The 21,028-nt window shown below is 41.0% G+C and overlaps 2 protein-coding genes across 3 annotated transcripts in view; both read right to left on the bottom strand.

Annotated features, from left to right (window-relative positions):
• Window positions 1-200: 200 nt before the first annotated feature.
• Window positions 201-8,564, bottom strand: LOC101160486 (monocarboxylate transporter 13). The gene is made up of 4 exons (XM_004072127.4): window positions 7,491-8,564; window positions 7,282-7,425; window positions 4,788-5,555; window positions 201-2,637 (listed from the first exon to the last, which is right to left on the bottom strand). The coding sequence occupies exons 1-4, from the start codon at window positions 7,690-7,692 to the stop codon at window positions 2,468-2,470; spliced, it is 1,284 nt and encodes a 427-aa protein (XP_004072175.1). The 5' UTR covers window positions 7,693-8,564; the 3' UTR covers window positions 201-2,467.
• A 1,706-nt stretch (window positions 8,565-10,270) lies between these two features.
• LOC101168468 (tyrosine-protein kinase JAK2) overlaps window positions 10,271-21,028 on the bottom strand; it is a 37,524-nt gene continuing 26,766 nt past the window's right edge. The window contains exons 14-24 of one of the 2 annotated variants that reach the window (XM_004072082.4): window positions 17,923-18,050; window positions 17,583-17,721; window positions 16,734-16,885; window positions 15,764-15,914; window positions 15,271-15,407; window positions 14,183-14,372; window positions 13,942-14,066; window positions 13,680-13,852; window positions 13,328-13,445; window positions 11,199-11,312; window positions 10,271-11,036 (exon numbers count right to left, since the gene is read on the bottom strand). In XM_004072082.4, the coding sequence (XP_004072130.1) occupies window positions 10,929-11,036; window positions 11,199-11,312; window positions 13,328-13,445; window positions 13,680-13,852; window positions 13,942-14,066; window positions 14,183-14,372; window positions 15,271-15,407; window positions 15,764-15,914; window positions 16,734-16,885; window positions 17,583-17,721; window positions 17,923-18,050 (1,535 nt within the window). In that variant the 3' untranslated portion in view covers window positions 10,271-10,928. Of the gene's footprint in view, window positions 11,037-11,198; window positions 11,313-11,667; window positions 11,777-13,327; window positions 13,446-13,679; window positions 13,853-13,941; window positions 14,067-14,182; window positions 14,373-15,270; window positions 15,408-15,763; window positions 15,915-16,733; window positions 16,886-17,582; window positions 17,722-17,922; window positions 18,051-21,028 lie in introns of those variants that run through there. The other variant, XM_020705715.2, reaches the window with a different exon arrangement.

The raw sequence follows: 21,028 nt of genomic DNA, 5'->3' as shown, positions 1-21,028 counted from the left end.
AGAGCACTGTCTGGTGGGGTCTAGATGACCCAACTCCCAATGTTAACGTGCCGTGACAATGCTGATTTCCAAAATAGAGTTGTGTCTATTTTCACATGACAACTAAGCATTTCATCTTTGTCATGTGATTTATTGATACTTAAAGATTCTTCATTTCGTCTGTTATGAACCGGATAATGATCAAACATGTAATAAACGTCTTTGTATGAATTCTTTTTATTTTCTTGTGCATTGTTCTTGCTTTGATTGCTTGAAAGAAACCATTTCAACTCAAATCAAAGAAGGGAACCAGACTTTGGTCAAACCAACCTAACTTTGAAAAAAAAAAAAAGGCTTCTGCAGATTAATTTTCCTGCTCAGCACAGCTCAAAAGCCTTCAGTAAAGTACACAACGGCAGTGACTCGTCCATCTACAGGCACATGGGAAAACAGGAAACCACTTTGGAAAGTCAACCTTCAGTGGGTGATGCAGCAAAAGTGCTGATTGGGTTCTGGACTGTAGGTGGTCTCTCTGTTTAGTCTGTGTTCGCTGACAGACGCCAGAACAGAATGTAAAGCGCCGTTCAGAACAAATCCATCCAAAGAATTCTTTAGTGGTTTGGAAATATTCACCAGCAGAAAGGCCAGCAAAGCATCTCTAATCTGCAGAGATCTTCAGCTTTTTTCTTTTCTTTTTTCCTTTAACCCATGCATTAAGCTGCAGCAAGGACTTCAGCCACGTGAGGCCCGCGCTTGCATAACTCCTAACATCTGAGCAATTTGCACAACACAAACACACCAAACTGCAAATGTCCACACGCTCATGTCAGGTTCACGCCGAGGTAGAGAGCCCCCCCGAGCAGGCCCCCCGCCTTTAGCACTTCCACAGCACAGAGGCGGGGGGGCCTGCTGCAAGGATAACGCGCAGATCTGAACATAATGTTAAAAATGTAACACACTCCACCTCCTGTCATTTAGCTAACAGCTACTTTTGACTTGAAGACTGTGAACAGTTATAAAAAAAAAGTCTGGAAAGAAGGTTACACAAATTTTGGGTTACCATTGCTCAGAAAATACTGATTTAGTCAAATTCAAATAATAAAAAAATGCTAAAAAGTAATTGGAATGTCCTGACTCGTGTAAACAGCCCTGCAGCGTCTGCTGAGCTGAATTTAAACATGAAACCATGAAGAATAAAATGTTTTTAAGTACATTCTTTCTTTACTGATTTAATATTTTGTATTTGTGTTCTAGAAAACATAAATGTATGACGGACCGCATCATCTCTGCAGTTTATAACAGTTCATACCTTTATATGAATCATTTTTAGGGAAATTTGGGTAAAAACGGGAGTCTTCCTGTTTCCATTTCTTTTGACATTTCAAAGAGCCGTTTAAGTTTCTTTTCTTTTCTTTTAATAAGCTGCTGTCAGCCTGGATCTTTTGCGCGTGCAGCGGCTTTAACCCAATCCCATTTGACGTTTCTTTTTTTCTTTTTCTCCGGTCATGTATGATGGTAACATGTGATGCGGCGCTGCACATGTCAGAACTGTTCTGGAGTTCCTGAAAACACAAGTGATGGAGGATGGATTTCTAAAAGCATTACTGCTGACGTTAGCATACAAGTCTCTGGAGAAACTAATGATGTTCTTGTTTCCACTTGTTCTCAGGGACTGTTTCAAAGCACAACTGTTTTTTTTTTTTAACTTGTCCGCTGAGGCTTCAAGGTGGAGTTGGGCCTGCCTCAACAACACAGAAGCTTCCAATGAATCAGTAAAAAAGTTACAAAAGACAATAAAAGAAAAGTTTGCTCAAAGAAAATAAAAACCAAAACCTGGTAAGAAACTGGATAAACACTGCAAATGTAGGATTAAAGTTATTCAGCATTTTTGTCGTTTTAGGATGAACAAACTAGTCTTACAAAAACCCATTCAAGCATAGAACACAGAAATGTTTTTTTCTAAAGAAATGAGTTCTTTTGTCTGTTCAATTGGTTCAGTGTGCAACAGAAAATGTCCTCAAAAAGTGAAAAAGAAAATGAGGTGGTAGTATCATGGCTGGGGCTGCTTTGGAGTTCCTGAGAATTTTGAAGATTAAAAGCTTAATCTGAAATGTAATTGGAGAAGTAAAGGCTACAGCAACCACTCATGAAGCTGTGTTGGACTCAATAACAGTCTAAATTATTTGCTGAATTAAAATGATTATTAGGGACACTTGCAGCTGCTTTTTCAGGTCATATCTATAGCTGCTACACGGAAAAAAAATCAAGTATGATGGTCAGCTATTGAATTAGAATTATAAGTTTAAGATTTTTTAATGTACCTATTTTAACGTTAAGGTTTTTATAGAAAAATGAAATTTCATCTAGAAAACAGCACTTGTGAACTTGTGAAGAGATCAGTAGAAATGATCCCAGCTGTAGCACGAGATCTAACCCCCCCAAAGAGCATCATGTTGGTAGAAGTCCGGTCAGTCCGAAGCGTCTCTCGTTAAACTTTAGCCGTTTCTGGCTCCTCGGGTTTGTTGACTTCTTCTCCCACAGCTTTGCTCCTCTGAACCAAGCGGTCGACCAGGAGGACGAACACTGCCGACGAGATGAGGCAGCAGCCGGCGAGGTAGAAGGCGGAGCCGTAGTCGTCCGTGTGATCCACCAGCCAGCCTGCATTCAAAATGAAAAATACATTTGTTGTAGAGATTTGATCTCAACCACCATCATCATCATCATCATCATCATCGCTTACTTTGATTAAACTTTCACAAAGCAGAACATGATTCATTCCTCTATGAAGATTTTCCAGACATTTCAGTGATTTGGTCAAGAACAGGTGACATTTTAATAATCTGGTATATTTTAGATCACATACTCTTTGTGCAAAAATCTAAAAATAATCAGAATTATTTGTTTTTTCAAACTAAATTTTGAGAAAACAATAAAATCATCTAAAGATCAATTATGATCACATTTTAAAAAATGTAATGAAAAAATTAACGAATTTAAAATAAACAAATTATTTTTGTTTGATTTTATTACAAACATATGTTTTAGTGTGTGCTTTGACGTTTTCGGGTGTTTTCTTGGTGCAGAAGCTACAACCTCGAAAAGCTACTATAGAAGACCTAAACATATAGCAGAGACAAAGGTGGAAAAACATTTAAATTCATATAGAAAAAAAACACAAACCGTTGACAGATTTCCCCATAAATCTAAGTAGTTTTGACTGATCAACCAACCAGAGATGCAACACAAAACAATTACCTCATTACCTCCCTCTGCTATGTTCAATCATGTCTGAGTGTGCAAGAAGAGGAGGAGGAGGAGGAGGAGGAGGAGGAGGAGGAGGAGGAGGAGGAGGAGGAGGAGGAAGAGCAGAAACAGCAAAGGATTTGAAAGAGCATTGACTGTTGTGCAGACCCTACAAGTTTGGGGCCTTTTTGAATGTTTTTCTTCTTTTCTTTTTCCTGTTTTATTTGCTCTAATAATAATAATAATAATAATAATAATAATAATAATGTTTTGTGGCAATCTTTGATACCCTCTTTTTAGTACAACCCTTTTTATTACAAATATTTTTTCATCACCTGTTACATGATAATTTTCCAATAAAACTGAAACTGTACAAAAACCTTAATTCAGAGAGATACATCTCTTTATAGAAGATCTAAAGTGTATAAATACAAGAAAAATGTATACATTCACAAACAAAGCAAAGGCAATGACCCCTACAATAGGAAAGATGTTAGCAGGCGAGATGTTCAAATAAACGATGTAAAATGTTCCAAGGATTTATTCTAAGGGGTGTCAGAACTATGGGTCATAAAAACTCTGTTGTGTTTGTTTCAAGCTACGTCCACACCTCCCTCTGCGATGTGTGTTCAAGCGACCACTTTCAATGAAAAGTCTATGTTCATGTGCACAGTCGCGCTTTTTAGGCATCCGGGCTTTAAACTCTGGCGTTCACACGTATGTACACGAGTGTTAGGGCTCTATGTACAAAAAGCATTGCCTTTGAACTTGCGTTGCCAGCTAAACCAGGTCAAACTTTGACCAATCAGGGAGTTGATGCAGTTTAACTTCCTAAACTCAGAGCATAGCTCAAGGGAGACAAATGCCAGGCCTCCTGCTGGTTTTATCTGCTGCTGATTACCTGGATCAGGTGTGTTTAGCCAGTAAGGAGCTTCAGTGGCAGGTTGGTTGGAAAACATTTTGGACACCAGCCCTTGAGGCCTGGATTCTGACACCCCTGGCATGGCTGGTTTATCTAGTGAACCCAGGCACAGTGACCAGCCTGATGACGTCCGTGCTTGTTTTTCAATTTCAAATAAACCAACGCCACTCTCCTGAAATGATGGTGATCCACGGCGATCCATTTCCGTCATTGCAAGGACGCTAGTAATGAACCGAAATGTTTCCGGTTTGAAACCGCATGATTTTGACATTTTGCACCTAACTTCTTCTAACTGTAGGGGGCGGACAAACGCTATTAAACAGTAGAAAAGGAGAAGAAGAAGCCCCTCCCTGCATTACCAGTGTGAACACCATAGGCTAAATGTGAGCTCAAGAACGGTGTGTAGCTTTAAACCTAAAATTTCAAAGATAAAACCTTTTTCGATGCACTCAGGTTAAATTTTGAATGAAAACCAAACTAATGCGGGGTCGCCATCACTCCTACGTCATCGTAAACAACCTGCATCACTGGCTAATACACTGGTGAGAGCACAAATTACTCTGGGTTGAAGTTACACAAACAGGTTTAAATATGTTGACGATCTTGTTATATAAAATATACAAACAAAACAAAGACTTCTCACCTCCAGCAGGTGGACCAATGAAGCCTCCAATGCTCCTGAACATCATGAAGAGCCCCAGTCCACTGTCGAAGCCCTCCAGGGTCACAATGTCCACTATGCAGGTGACGTGAACGGCCACAACACAGCCGAACAGGAAGCCGTAGAGGGAAGCCAGGATCATAATGACCCAGTACTTTTGGCTAATTGGTAGAAGAAGCAGCACCACCCCAAGCAGAGTGGCCACAAAGGTGAGCTGCTGCAGGTTCCTGAAAAACCTCATGTTTGCTAACCACCCTGAGAACAACCTCCCTGCCAGGTCAGCTACGGCCAGGACAGAGAGGATCAACGCAGGCCAGTACTTGTCAATCCCCAAACTGTTGGCAAACGGCACCAAAAACAGTGTCGGGACATAAAACCCAACAGCAGCAAAGATGGCAAACAGAATGTAGAGGAGGAGTTCGGGTTTTCTTAGCAGGGACAACTGAAAGATCACCTTCTTCTTTGGTTGAAACGAATCCGCGTCAGTTTCTAGACCAGCTGTACTTTCAGTGCTGTCCAGAGGTCTCATGAGGGCCCCACACACACAGAGGTTGAGCTGAAGGCCTCCAATGATGAGCAAGGCACCTCTCCAAGTGTACATTTCAATCAACCACTTGAAAAAAGGACTAAAAATGAAGGCAAAGACACACTCCCCTGAGCTGGTAATGGCATAGGCTATGGGTCGCCAACGTGCAAAGTAGTGGTTCACCACACTCATGGCTGAAACCCATGAGAAAGAAAGGCCAATTCCTGGAAGAAAGAGAAGAAAAAATGTTACTTTGATTTTTTTTGAAGGATATGTTTTGTGTTATCATGAATAAAACCATCCAGATGTTATAAATATCCACTCCGAGAAAAATCCTGTTTGGTGTTTTTCTTGTGGCATTTTTTTCTTGATGAAGAAGGATATATATTTTTAAAAAAGGCTTAAAATTGCATTTCTGAGTATTTCTTTATTCAAACTTTGGGAATCAGGAGCAGACGAAAAAATGTAGTTTGAAAAAGAGCTTATTTGTTAGGTAGAAAATACGCTGGGCAGACTCACGCTCCCTGCTCCGCTCCATTCCGATTCATCCACTTGCAGACAAACAGATCCATGTTCGTCTTTGTTTTCCTCGTCCGAGCTGGCATCAGCCCAAAACTGTTCATATTGCTCAATATTTTTGATGGACCGGTAATGTAAGGTTGGATGTGTGAGGGGCTGTAGGCTAACGATAGAAAGTGTAAACACAGAGCTCTCAGCAATGGGGAGGGGAAGTGGGGGTTGGGTTGCCTCCCAGCAGAGAACCCGCCCACAACTCATAAAACGACAGGTTTGGGGGTTTTGGCTAAAAACTATATGATCATAATGAAAAGGCCACTGGGAATGATTTTTATAAAGCTCAAAAGATGATTGGAGGAGATCCTTAAGAAAAAAATCATAACAGGACACAAATGGTCTTTTCAATTTATGAAGAACCCCCAGAGTTGGAGAAACTGCACCAATCTGACGTTGAAGTCCTACTCCAATCATATTTTGATCTACTGTAAAATTGTTCCTAGTGGTCTTTGGCTTAAGATGATGCCGTTTATAGCCAAATATCAAAAACCTGTGTCGTTGTCTAGGACATAGTTTCTGTAGAGCGGCAGGATGTCATTAGAAATTTGCCTCTCAGTTGAGGGTGGAATTGTTAATGTGAAAGTAAGCCACCGCTGATATCCCATCATGGCTTCGTTTACACTCTCACCCGCTAGCTTACAGCCCTTCACAACCCCAAGCTAATATTAGTGATGCAGCAAAACAACATTGGAGCCATCCAGCCATCCAGTTTTGATCCAAAGATGTTGTTGTATTTGTTTGTCTGCAAGTGGAAGCATCAGAACTGGAGCTGAGCGGGTAGACTTTGGCCATTTCCGTTGCTGTGTCACAAATTAGAGATTTTTCAAACTGCATTTTCTTTTTCTTTTTTTTAATCAGCTCCTGACTCATCCCGATTTGCATGCAGAAATTCTAAGAAATGCAATTTAGAACTTAATTTTCCTAATAAATGTCTTCCATTATGAGAAAATCCAACAAGAACATGTTAATAACACAATTTTCAGTGGAGTGGGTCTTTAACAAAAGAAGATTTTTAAAACTCATGTCAACTAATAGAAACATATTTTTGTCATGTTTTGTTTTGTGGATAAAAGAACCCTAAAATATTGTCAACAACACTTGGAGGTTCACCTTACAGCAGCAAAATAAACAAACTATGTATTAATACCTGCTACTCAAACATGATCTTTTTAAAATTAAAAATCTTACTCCTAAGATTTAACATGAAAAGAAAAAAAAATGTTTCCAGAAGAGTTGAAGAAAAAGAACTACAAATGGGAAAAAGAAACTCTTCTGTATGTTTAAGCTATTGATCATTTTTCCTGGTACATATTATTTAACAATCCACCCAAAATGTGTTAAAGAAACAAAACGAGAAGAGTGTGATGAAGTTTGCACCTTCAAGGATCCCCATGGAGAAGTAGAGCCATGGCAGACTGAGGTCCAGAGATGCCAGCAGCATCCCGAAGGTGCAGAGCAGCCCCCCGACCATGATTACTACCCTCTGAGAGAGCCATGCCGTCAGGGCGCTGGCAGCAGGAGCTGCGGAGACCCAACATCAGTCACCTGAACCCCGGCAGGGCAGCAGAGAAGCGCGTCATCCTCACCTCCTACGTGGAACATGACGATCGTCGTGGAAGTGACCCAGGAGGTTGTGCTGGTCAGGACCCCGAAATGGTCCTGGATGTCCAGGAAGAAGTGGCCGTAGTTCTTCAGGACAGCTCCGGTCAGGCCGGTGACGCAGAAGGCCGAGGCGACCACCACCCAGCCGTAACCCCCGTCAGGAGGTCCGGCTCGCCGGGACTTCATCTTGCGCTGCGCTCGGCGGGCTGCTCTCCGGCGCGGACCAAATCCCCGTTACGTAATAATCCTCCCATGTGGGAAGGACGCGTGGATGTAGAAGAGAAAAAAAAACTGCTCCAAAACGGACAAAGCCTGTTAGAAACCAGGTTCAGATTAGATTTAATGAAATATTCTCAGTTTGGGTCAAATTTAGCCTCCTCCTCCTCATGCGCCTAAATGAAATATGCCAGTAAAATAACGTTAACGTGATCATTTGAAGCGAATTCCGCCCTTTTTTCATTTTTTATGACATTTTCTTTAAAAAACAATTAGGATTAACACCATGATGGGGAACTAATCCTGACATAAAACACCAATACCCACCTAAAATAGGATTACAGCGGCGTTCAAAGTGGGGCTAAAGTCGATTGTTCAGATTTTTGTGTCCAATCCTTGAACTGTTATGAACGCTGTGGAACAGCTGATTCATTTGGTCTGCGCCTCTTCTCGGGAGTTTAAGGTAAAATAAACCGCAGGGAAAAACCAAAATACTGTAATAAGTGTACAAGCTGAATCCGTAAGAATACCTTGGTGGCTTCAGAGAAACTATGATTTTTTCTGAGAGCTGGAAGACAGTGGTGAGATGTTCTGTAGGTGTGACAGAGGAGTTCAAGAGGGTTGGAAATGCACCAAGGATCGGCATCGAGCTCCCTCTGGTTTGCCGTAGTGATGGACAGACTGACACATGACGTTTAGACAGGAATCTCTGTGAAGCACAATGTTTGCAGATGACACTGTCTTCTGTAGTGAGCAGGGAGTGGGTGGAGGAAAATCTAGAGGTGGAGGTTTGGAAAGTAGAGGGATGACGAACAGCAGGATGCCCATAAATTAAAGGGACTCAGAACGGTGTGGTTACAAGCGGGTTGGGAACTGACACAGGAAGCTTTCTGGATCAGGAATAAATCCATCAGAAGAGCCGTTGATGTTGAGCTTCGTTCACAATGCCGTCTTTGAACAAAAAGTCTGTGTAAATGCACATTTCACGTTCTAAACACATGTATGCACATTTTTCAGATCATTTTTAGCCCTAGGTACAAAACGGATGTCCACTTAACGTGCATTATAGGTTAAACCAGGTCAAACTTTGACTAATCAAGGACCTGGATTTGGTAGCAATGTATGTATGACGTCCCTATTAAGGTGCGGAAGTGCCAATCAATTGAAATGTCATCATAAAACAGAAATGAATAATTGCGGTTTGTGCCTGGCCGGATATATAAGACACAAAATCAGTCTTATATTGGGATAAAGTTGTGAAAGAAAAAGCCTGGAGCAAGATTTATGTTTTTCGCACCAATCCTTTTCCAACTGTAGGTGGCAGACATGCTCTGGTAAACAGTAGAAGAAGAAGAAGAAGCAGCAGCTCCTCCCCGTTTGTCCAGCGTGAACACCACAAAGGTTCAAACACCCAGTGTGAACGAGCACCAGATGTTTTGGAGATAAAAGCAGGGAAGCAGATGGAGAGAGGAGGAACAGTGATGATGTAGGTAAAACGATGCTGAGGTTGGAGAATTCCAGGAAAGAGGCCTAGATGAAGACCTAAGAGCAGGTCCAAGGATGTAGATAAGCTGGACATGATGGTGTGATTGAGGGGGATGTAAAGGAAGACGAAGATGGACTCTCTGTGGTGAACTGGTGGACTGGACGCCGCCACGTTGGAGCCACATGTCATCAGTAAGCAGCGATTGGTCTGGGTGAACAATTCTATGGCAACCACTCTCTCCACTCAGGAGGGAGTTTGTTGGAAGGCCACACCCCCACCACTTGAAAGCACTAGCTAGCTGCTCAAAATCTGTTAAATGTTTCAAACGTTTGACGTGGCCCCACCCACTTTTATCCAGTTCAGTCAACGGATGAAAGTCAGTCAATGTGTCAAACAGTAATTTAGGACATCAGAAAAATAAATATATTGAAAACATTCCTGCTACTGAGAAGCAAATTACATAGAAAGATTCAAATAAAATCTGGATTTCTTTAACAAAATACAAAAATAAAATATAAAAATCTTTGTTTCAACCCCTTCTCCACATATGTGAAAGCCTGATAGAACCTCAAAAAAACAAACCCTCAAGGTAAGACTTTTAATAGGAGACAAAGAATCAACCGCTTGTCAGCATTTATCTAATTTCAAAATAAAGCGCAGCCGCTCCCTGAAACCGTTTAGCAAAAATATGTCAGCAAAATAAAATATGTAAAGATATCCTACTGACTATTCTAAATAAATAGCTAAGTCCATTTGCATTGGTTAAAGTATTTTAGTTTTGTTGTATTTTTTTATAGAAAATTGTTTATTTTTGTGTTTTTAGACTCAAATGCCCCTCTGGTTAGTGTGTCTTGTGAACAAAGTTACACAAACAGGTCCAAGAGCTTCAGAAATAGATCCTCAGCCTGCATGACTCTCTGCTTTAGTTTTGCTGAGGGCTCTATTTATAACAGACAACATTATAAACTATGTTTCTGCTTCCTTTAAAAGATCATCAACATTCTTACAATTGAAAATGAGATTTTGTTTCAATATTGAGCGTTTTCAGTCACACAAGTGAAATCATTTTTTGTCCACAGACACTTTCTTTAATTCTCACACCGTGTCTCGCACTTAAAACAAGATTTTTTCAAAACACCTTTTTATGCAATTAATTTACAAATATGTCTGACATTTCAAATATAGTCTTTACTATATTTAAATTTTATAAAATTCTAAAATTTTTCTGAATACATATACACAATATGCAGTAATACAGTTTAACGCACATAGAATACTGTCATGAGTCCATGTCTGCGCATGTGAAAGGACGAGGGCGTGGCAGAGCTAGGCCAGCTAGCATTTTTTGGACCACACCGTGTCACACACAGACACACACACACACCCACACTCACACACACACACAAAACTTGTTCATCACAAGTATCTCTAGCTTTACATCTGGCAACAGTCTTGTCACAGCCTTTTCAACGTCACCTTCAAGAGTTTGACCAAGAATTTCCAGTCAGATGGAGGCAGTTCTGCGCTTCCACAATAGAAAAGTGCCTTGCTTAAAAGGCACCACGGCAGCAGTTTTAGTTCTTTTGTGTTTGAGCAGGGCCCCGTTCCACAACAGTGATGCCGTCGTCCACAAACTGGCACCTTGCAGGAGAGGAGCTGGCTTTGGCCTTCGCCACAAACGGGGGCGCCGAGGAGGAGGAGCAGGTCACTTGTGGTGATTTTAAAACTCCTTACTGTCCCTGAAAAGGTCGATGCTCAGAGCCAGCTCCTTGAAAGAGGGACGCGAGGTGGGGTCTTTATTCCAACACTCCTCCATAATCTCATAAATCTGAAGGGGGGGGGGATTAATAAAAACACAGTTACATCTTCTCATTCCTGGCAGTTTTAACAGCACTACAGTCATGTGACTTCAAAGTTAGATAGCCGGTTCATCTCATTAAAACAAATGCTGCAGAACACGCGTTTCAATCACATTAGTAGATGTTCCCACCTCTGGAGGGCAGCCCAGCGGCTGCGGCAGCCTGCTGCCCGACTTCAGGAGCTCATTGAGGTGATAGACAATCAGCTGGCCCTGCTTGTCGTTGCCCATCATGGACATAAAAACCTGAGCGGGACAACAAGACGGTGAGACAATTTGAAAGAGGAACCGGCGGGCAGAGAAACAGCACCGCGGGAGCAGTTCACGGAAACACACGGCGCTGTCACCACACATGAATCACGGCAGATCACATGTTCAAGCTGAGTGAACCCAGACGCCCCGAGGACGTTCGCTTTGAGAATTCCAGTAAAACTGGAGTTAAGATGGCTCATGTGGATGAGGGGAAAACGGCGCGTACCCCCGAGCCGGGGAGCAACACGTGTCCCAGCTCGTATCGTCGTTTCACAGAACAAGATGTGAATGGTTGTAAACCAATATACATGTACAACTGTACATTCATGGACTGACATAACACATTTACCAGTGCTTCGCTGAAAGGCTTCCTGCACGTCTCCTCAAGTTTGGATCTCCTCACTAAATCTGTCACTCAGGTTTACTTCTAAAGACTTGTTTGTCGACGCAAAGCCTGACTGATAACGGACAGAAAAGAGGTTTTCAAAAACAGGAAGAAAGATCTCACAGATGAACAGATATCTGGAACAAAAGAAGATCTTTTATTTTAGGATATTGCTGAAAAGTAAAACAGCCAATAAAAGAAAGAAAAAATAAAAGCGGTTTTTATTTTTGGTTGACTGTAAAGCCTTTAGTTTGAAACAGAAAATTACAGACAGTTCAGTTTACTATATTCCAGGAACAAACCATCTTGAGATCTTGAGAGGGTACAGCGGTCCCTCGTTTTTTTGGCGTTCAAAAAATAGTCCATGTTAGACAAAATCTGCAAAGTAGCAAATTTATTTTTTACATTTTTTTTTTTTAGATATTTAAAGACTGTAAAACTCCTGGCTTCTACAAAAAATGTTTCCGGTTTCAGAAAATAAACCAAAAATCAGTCAGCAATCACAGATTGTATGTAAATTTGGCAAACTGGACGCATTCTGGACACACGACACACAGGAGACTGACTGACAACCAGGAGGCAGAAAACAGTGCACTGTGAGCGAGAAACAGCAAAACCGCGAAAGGTGAACCGCATCAGGGACGTGCGGGTCAGGGGAGGCAGGTGAGGTCATCATCCTCACCTGCCATCATAGGCTGTATACTTTTGGTAAAAAAAAAAAAAACATATTTTGAACGTATGATTCTTGTCATTTTTATTCCTGTTTCCTGTTCAGTTACAGTGCAAGTTTCATGGTGAAGCAGCACTGAGCTCTGCATCACGGCAGATTGCGCAATCCCATGCAAACTGTGTTGAACGCGTGCCACACCTAGCGTATACTAATAATGAAAGGCTTTATTATTATTATTACTGTTTACATTCTTGACGTTTTTATCACATGTCCTCACTTTAGATTGAATAGGTAATGTATTTCCTGTTTATCTACAGTTTATTTAGTGACAGCGCTGCACTAAAAATTCCTGAGGTGAGGCAGTAGCTCTGCTGCAACTGAACGTGAGCTCATGTTTATACTTGGTGTTTGTTACTAAAGTTTATTAGGAGTCCTATTTTATGCTTTATAATCCCATTACAAATGTTTCAGAATTTAGACGATCATTGCCGGACCAGCATGTCTGCATTGAGACGGAGACTTCTAGAAGAAGGTAAAAGGGAGACTTGTATGTTACAGTCACAGAGATTTTTGTGTAGAAAGAGACGAGTATGAACTTCATTTACAAGTAAAGGTTGGACCAGAGTGTGAATTGTGTATGTGGTGCTGTGTCTATGTTAGAGGTTGTCTATAGCGTTAGCTGGTTTTTTACCAGCCACACCGAACCGCTATACAATTTGCGTTCTTTGGCCAACTATGAACCGGCTTTGTTTATTTAAAAAAAGGCCTAATTTGAGATATGAAAAACTGACACTTAAAGAGTTGGTGCCTCACCTGCCACAAACCTCACCTCACGTCACTAAACCGCGTTATAGTGAGGAACCACTATACACTAACATCCAGGTTGTACCAGGGGACATCAGGTAAACATCCAGTTCAAAAATGCTGAAAGCGAGTGAATGCTGTGGTACTCACTGCAGGGGGGCTGCAGTTCTTGTCGCTGTGGGTGAAGAGCTCATAAAGCACCACCCCAAAACTCCAGACGTCAGAAGCCACCGAGAACTTGCTCTCAGTCAGAGACTCTGGGGCGTACCTGTCAAAGGAAAACACCGCATCACGTATCTGCTCAGCGTTTCTGAGGCGTCTACAAAGCAAAGGCAAGTTCAAAAGAACAGCAGGGAGTCACTAAATCAGGCCATGGGGCGGGGTTTGGAGATGTTTGGGCCTTCTGAGAATTTCTGCTAAACCTGTTCTAATTTAAGGCGTTTTAGTGTTTTTGGTCTGTAGCTCATCTCAGAAACATTCATGGTAGAATTGTTTTACTCACCAGAATATGGGACTCTCCCCTGGCTCTTTAACCATGTAGTACTCTTTATCCTGAGGCAGAACTTTGGTGAGACCGAAATCCCCAATCTTAACCCTCAGTTCGCTCTCAACTAGGATATTTCGCGTCGCCAGGTCTCTGTGGATATACCGTTTACTTGACAGGTACTCCATGCCCTTAAAAACACAACCAGGAGAGATATGTTGGAGTTTTGTCGTCCCCGCAGCTGCAGGCGGCGTTTAACCAGCGGCTGACGCAGCAGTACCTTGCAGATCTGAGAAGCGTAATGAACAAGTTTTTGGTGGTCGATCCTGTCCTTATTCTTGATGAGGTAATCTCGTAGACTTCCAAAGGGAAGGTATTCCATGATGAGGCGAAGGTTTCGACGACCTGGAAGACGAGAAAAGTTGAACCCTTACCTCATCTGTTCTTGGGCTCTTTCTAAATCACGTCTCCAGACAAAAGTAAACAGAGTCGGAAAAACATGATGAAGACGTCAGAAGTACCTGCGCTGTAACAAACGCCTTTGTATTTAACGATGTTTTCATGCTGGAGAGACTTGAGGATTTCAATCTCCCGCTCAAAGTCTCGCATGTGCTCCTCGGTGCTGTGCTGCAGCTTCTTCACAGCCACCACTTCCCCCGTGTTGTCCTGAAGGGGGTCATAGCGGCACATCTCCACACTCCCAAAGTTCCCCTGAAAGCACACCAAAATGACGCCATTGTTTCATTCACCGAAATGGAAACAACCAATAAAAAAAAGGCATCAATAATTTGTTTGCAAAAATCCTCAGCTCAAGTTCCCAGATTTAGCCGATCTAAACGTTTTATAATGATAAAAAACAAATTTGAAGTTCCATCAAACACCATTTGTTACAAAAAATAATTATAGGAGAAAATATAATTCCAAAATTCTTTGAAATAGACACATACAGTTTATGGTGTCCAGCTATGGAACTTTTTGGATATAACATTTAAACATTTTAAAAAGTAAAATAAATAAACAAGTTAAAGGATAAAACATAAGATACACAACAATGACGGAGAGCAATCAGGCCAACTCAAAGTGGATCAGTTCAGGGAGGGGTTATGACTTTGGAAAGAATTACAGGTTACTTATCTTTGTTATTAGATGTTGTCATTGTGTGTTAACAGGCTAAATAAGATAATTTTCTTCTGTCTGACTCTTTTTGTTCACAGGAAATAGGTTGTTTTATTTTGAAATGTCCTGTATGAACAATGAGCAGTACAAAAATAAAAAAAAAAATACAACCTGAAGACAACTATAGGTGAATGACAAAAACGCAAAAAGTTGACACTGCTTCATTTTTCTTTGTTTTGTAAACATTAAACTGAAATGCGAACATTTTCTTGACATTGACGCAGACCTAAACTCTCATCTGTTTTCACATTCATTTCCAGTGAAATTCGAAAAAAAACATGCATGTTGTGAATGAAATGCTGCCAATCATCAAGTGTGTTATTGTGTTCATGTGGAAAGTTTGTGCAACATTTGTCCACCGTTTAAATCTACTGGAGCAGAGTGGTGTTACAGCGCCCCCGGTGGAGCTGAGGGTCACATAAACTAAACTTACTTTGCCCAGCAGTTGTAAGAATTTAAGGTGTCTCTCCTCAAACTGAGCAGGCTCGTGACTCTCAAAGCCCCCGGTGGTCCAGGCAGACCCCGCGGTCCTGTTTGGCAGGATGTCGCTGTCCATGATCAGCTCATAGTCTAGAAACAGGAAATAGAAATAATGGGAAGATTCAAGAGATACAAAATGTCCCCAATAAACAAACATTTCCTTTAAGAATAAAAGTCAACATGGACCCAACAGACCACCCGTTTTTTCAAGCATCGTTTCCTGGACTCAGTTTTAGTCTACATGCTTATGCTAATCCTGTTTGACACATGAGTTGACCTTTTATTTCGATGCTTTAGTGCTTAATAAACTGCAGTACTTCCATAACCTATATATTATTTTAGAAACACCCAACACCACCTCTGGGGGTGCTTGTCTCAGAGTCTCTCAGCATCTCTGTGGACATGAACCATAGGAGTGGCGATGCAGGTGAGGGATCTGCACCAACCTGGTGTGATGAGGCTGTGGAGGTCACGGATGACTGCGCGAAACGTGGGCCTGAACGCGGGCTCATAGTCCATGCAGCTGGAGATGATGTTGGCCAGCTCGGTCCACTTTGGTGCTGGAAGGTGGTGGTGATTCTCATAGAACTGGATTTTCTGTGGAAGACAGCGAGGATTCATGCAATCTAAAGAAGTGCAGACTGGGAACACTTGAAAACATGAATTCATATCAACAATACACAGACCTGCTCAAACACCATCAGATTTTGTCAACAATTTAATTCATAATGTAAAGGACAAAAAGTTAAAATAATGGTCTAGCAAGGGTACAGGACGATGTTATGAAGCCAAAAATTACCATCAAACCAAAGGAACCTGTAATGAATTGGAAAAAAGTAAACACTTTAGGTCCAAAGAGCGCCACACAAACCAGTGAGTGACATCATATAGCCCCTAGCACACAGAAAGTGGCTCTCATTTGTAATAACTAAAGCAAACCTCAACTCAGCTAAGGACCATATTTCAAAGTAAATGTCCCACGAAACCTTTCAGAACCCAGCTTTTTAGTTGTCGATTTTAAAAAAAATCCTTATTTCAAAGCCTCATTTGAATCATAAATTGTGCTTTTTATGGGTACATTGATCAGAACGTTTCATATTCAATAAGACCATTTTCTCTCTGAATATTTGAAGGTTGGCTTATAGTAAACGGTGAGTCCTTTCATAGTGTTTTTCTACTTCCTGTTCACTCGTACAAACAAACATTCAGACAGACAATGCTAGCTTGGAATAAAGTGTAGTTTGACACATGGGCAGGCAGAGCAGAACCTGCAACTTTCCAGTCAGAGACCGACCGCTCTACCTCTGTGCTACAGCCCGGTTAGAGATCCATGATAAAAGAAAATGTGGATAGTGAGAAAATTAGCTACTCTTCAGTCTGGGAAACTCTGTGGGCATTTCTGTGTTTTCGTTTTACCTTGAAGTTGTCCAATGTTCCTAATGGCTTCTCAGCGCCGCTGCAGATTTCCCATAACGTGGTTCCAAAGCTCCACTTGTCTGCAGCCAGGCACAGCTTCCCCGGCTCTTTGATGTATTCCGGAGGCACCCAAGGGATCCTCTCAATGACAACTGACGACAGAGTTATTTGACAATTGTTCTTTTATAAATACAGACTTTTCTTTAAACAAAATTTGACAAGACTTATATCTTGTAGAATATAAGAATGTACTCCTTTTCAAATGAGGCAAAGTCCATCACAAACGGTGTGAGGGATGCGTCTCATTTACTCAGAAGTTTCTAAAGTGACACTTGACTGCACTCTGCTGTTGAAAGGAGCTATGGCAGCCCTGTTGGAGACTCTTTGGAATTGTGATAAAACCCCTACAGTTTTGGTAAATGATGTGCTAACGATATTTGTAACATGTTCGGGACTGTAGCTGTGTGACCCATGTAAAGGAAAATGAACTCATTTCTAAGATTTCATAAAAAGCTGGTACAAAAAAAAGCATCAAGGGAAAAAAATGCTATCTCAAAAATAGATTAAACAGGATTTTTTCACTTAAGAACAAGTTTTAAAAAATAAGCTTTATTTAAAATAGATTAGCAAAAACCACAAGTGTTGCATGCAATTAAAAACGAGATATATAGCCTAAATTAACAATAAAAAAAAAGAAAATTTCTATTGTGTTTCTACTGTTACAACCCCCCTCCCTTCTGTTATGTTTCTCCATCTTTCTGTTAACTCAATTCTTTTTTAATTTTTGAGTTTATAAAACATTAAAGTGGAACAGGTTTAGTATTGCGGTAAAACCAAAAAATGACTCACTTTCTTTGGGCAGGACGGTGATGCAGATTCCAGGGTCGCTGAGTTTGATGAAAGGAGGGTTTCCAGCCCTGCGGTCCTCCTCTCTGATCAGCAGAACATTTTTAGCACATACGTTCCCGTGAACAAGCTGCTTGTCCTCCTGTGGGCCAAGTCAGGGCAGATTTGTTCTTTTAAACTCTAAAACCATTCCATTTATAGATCTTTTTTCATCCCATAAAATACGTGTACTAAATATAAAGTTCCAGCTTATAAAAAGAGGCCACATGGTCTGCAGAAATAATCATAATAATCCTTTGTGATGGTCTATTTATGGCCTCATGTTTCAAATTCAGATTTGTACCAGAAAGTTCATGGCCCAGGCCAGCTGCTTCGCCACTTCAAGCTTCCACATGATGTTAATGGAGCTCTTGTTCTTCTTCAAGTAGGTGTCCAGAGAGCCAAACTTCACGTACTCCTGCACCATGATGTCTGAGAGCAAAAAAAAGAATTACAATTACAAACGCTCTCACAGATCAAACATTTCCATGCAGTTTTGAGAATATTCCTGTCGTCTTCGGCTGCTTTCGCACTGGACATGATCCACACGTCAGAGTTTCAATGTTAAGTCAATATAAAGTCGCGATTGGAGAACCTGCAGCGCGATTTGGGCGTCAAGGAACGGCAAGCTTTGGGCATGCGACGATTTCAGTGACTTGATCAAAGGGTAAAAAAAAAATTCCAGTATGGCTACTCAATGCGTGGATTTTTGTCCTGTACTTCCATCCATTCTCGTAACCTGCTGGGGCTGTCCCGGTTACTGTTGGGCGAAGGCGGGAGACACCGGTCAGATCACACCATACAGGTCGCCAGCCTGTCAAAGAGCCCACGGAGCTAGAGCCAACGAGCTTGCTATGGTAGCCAGCCGCCCGGTGGACAGCATAGTGAGCTCCCCTGCCCAGGGTCAGGCAGAACAAACGAGGGTCGCCACCCGGGGACCGGCAGAGCAAACGAGTGGCGCTGCCCAGGCTGCATGTCCCAGCGCCCTGTGTTGGCCCACCGGTTGTTGGCTTCCCAGCAGAGCTGCCGCGGGTGCTGTCAAGGTGGATTCAATCACTCCAGCTCTCCACAGGCTTATTATGTTTTTCTCATTTTCATCAAGACAATAAAAAAAACAAAAACACAGCTTTATTTTTTCCACAGCGGGTGATGCTCAAACAGGGCCATAGAAAGACGGATGTAACGCTTAAAACGGCCGTCAGGCGCAGCTCTCGCTGCAGGAGGGAGAGACTGAAGGATCTGCTGAACCCTGACATGTTGACATTCTTTTTGATCTATAGAGCTCTCCCAAACACATAAACCCAAGCTACTTGCTCTACATCAGTGTTTTCCATGATGTGGCAACGAACGAAGTCCAGAAATTTGTTGGTGGGGCGTCAAGGCAGTAAATTTGACAGGCGTCAAAAGAGAGGCGGCAGGCGCTAATTTGAATTGTGTCCGCTGTGAATGCAGCATTAGAACTGGAAAGTTTCTAGAAAAATTGCTGTTGGGAATACCAATATTATATTTCTAATAATAGCTCCAGTAAATTTCGTTTATTCAGTCATGTTGACCATTAGTCGCAGCTTTTAGATTTTTGCGGTGGATTATAGTTGCACAATAAACAACAGCATAATAACCTTTTAAGGTCAGCCCTTCAGCTTAAATTGTATTTTTTTCTTTTCTTTTTTATTTTCAAACACAAAACAAATGAAAAATCAACACAGTGGTTTAAAAAGACATAAAACAAGACAGTGTGCTTGAAAAGGAGTGGGTTGAAGAGAAATCTTGTCTGCTCCCACCCCTTTTTTACATAACCTATCTACAGATAGGTACAAAACATTCATGGTACAATTCTGCATGGCAACTGTGCTAAAGTGACATTAATTAATCGTTTCTGGCCTTATACAGTACTATTAGTGACTTCTTGTAGGTTTTTTGAATACATGTAAACATTTGGTTTTTTTCAAACTTTCACCCAATCCATTCCATAAATCCACACCACAATTAGATAAACACATTTTCTTTTTTGTTGTTCGAATGCACTGCTTTTTGAAATTCAGTTGTTTTCTTAGATTGTAACTCCCGTCTCTGTCTTTGAACATTCGCTGCAAGTTTATTGGAAGTAAGTTGTATCTGGTTTTGTACATGATGAGAGCTGATTTCAGTTTCACTTGATCCCATATTTTCAAAAAACCCGACTTGTTTGTATGTGTCCCATAGTCCAGTCCATGACCAACTCGGACAGCTTCTTTTAAAGACATATAAACACTGTAGGTTTGTTTTACAATTATTTCCCCAAACCTCTGCACTGTACTGTAAATATGGTAGTATTATTGATGTATATAATAGTAAACGTGCTTTGTAAATGAGAGTATGGCGCGTTTTTCCCAACACTGCTATGCTTTTAGTAATTTTAGCTCTAACCTGCTTTATTTGTGGTTTCCAGTTTATTTTGTCGTCCATAATTACTCTAAGGAAATTGATGAATCATGAATTTAGTTATGTTAACACCGAGTGACAGTTTATTTTTTTCAGACCATTGTTTTACTTTCCCTAATTATGTATTTACTGTTTTTACAATTTCCCAGAGATTCTCCTCTGTACAGACTATACTTGAGTCGTCTGCATATAAAAAGTATTTGAGTGTATTTGATACCAAGCGTATGTCATTAATGTAAAGGATGAACAGTGTGGGACCTAATATTGACCCTTGTGGAACTCCTTAGCTTAAATTTAGCAGGGATGATTTACAGTCATCCAGTTGGACAAACTGCTGCCTGTTTTTATTGTAACTGTTCAACCATTTTGTTGCTGGTCCTCGTTTTCCATACTTTTCCAGTTTGTTTACTAAAATGTTGTGATCAATAGCGTCAAAAGCCTTTTTGAGATCGATGAACTCCTACTGCGAAGTCTTTATTGTCAGTGCCATTTATAATTTCTTCGGTTAGTTGCATAATCGCCATGGACGTTGATCTGTTTTTTCTTAAACCATATTGGTCGGCGGATATTAGTTTGTGTTTTTCTATAAAACTTTCCAGCCTTGTGAGGAACACTTTTTCGAGTATTTTTGAGAATTGGCAGAGTAAAGACACTGGTCTGTAATTTGTTGGTTGGTGTTTGTCCCCTGACTTGTGTAGTGGGATTACTTTGGCTATTTTCATTTTTTTTGGAAATGTTCCCGTTTGAAAGGATAAATTTCAAATATAGGTTAGCGGGTCAACAATGGAATCAATGACCTTTTTTATCACCATCGTATTAATTCCGTTACAGTGTGTAGATGTTTTGTTTATGAATTTGTTGACACTTTTAAGGACTTCTTTTGCTTCCACGGGTCTCAAATACATCGAGTTAGGATATCTTTTTCTGCCGTGTTCGACAGTTTCTTTTTCTGATATTTTTGAACAGTTTATTTCATCGGCTAGCTTTGG

This window comes from Oryzias latipes, chromosome 9 (genome assembly GCF_002234675.1).
Source record: "Oryzias latipes chromosome 9, ASM223467v1".
In the NCBI taxonomy this organism is placed as follows: domain Eukaryota; kingdom Metazoa; phylum Chordata; class Actinopteri; order Beloniformes; family Adrianichthyidae; genus Oryzias; species Oryzias latipes.
Note: the sequence above shows the minus strand (reverse complement) of the source record. Positions and strands in the feature narration are given on the sequence as shown.

Coding starts and splice junctions, on each gene's coding strand:
- LOC101160486 (XM_004072127.4), bottom strand. CDS start 7,692: ATGAAGTCCCGGCGAGCCGGACCTCCTGACGGGGGTTACGGCTGGGTG. Junction 5,556..7,281: donor CTCCATGGGGATCCTTGAAG/GTGCAAACTTCA, acceptor TCTTTCTTCCAG/GAATTGGCCTTTCTTTCTCA. Junction 2,638..4,787: donor CATTGGTCCACCTGCTGGAG/GTGAGAAGTCTT, acceptor TTTTGAATGCAG/GCTGGCTGGTGGATCACACG.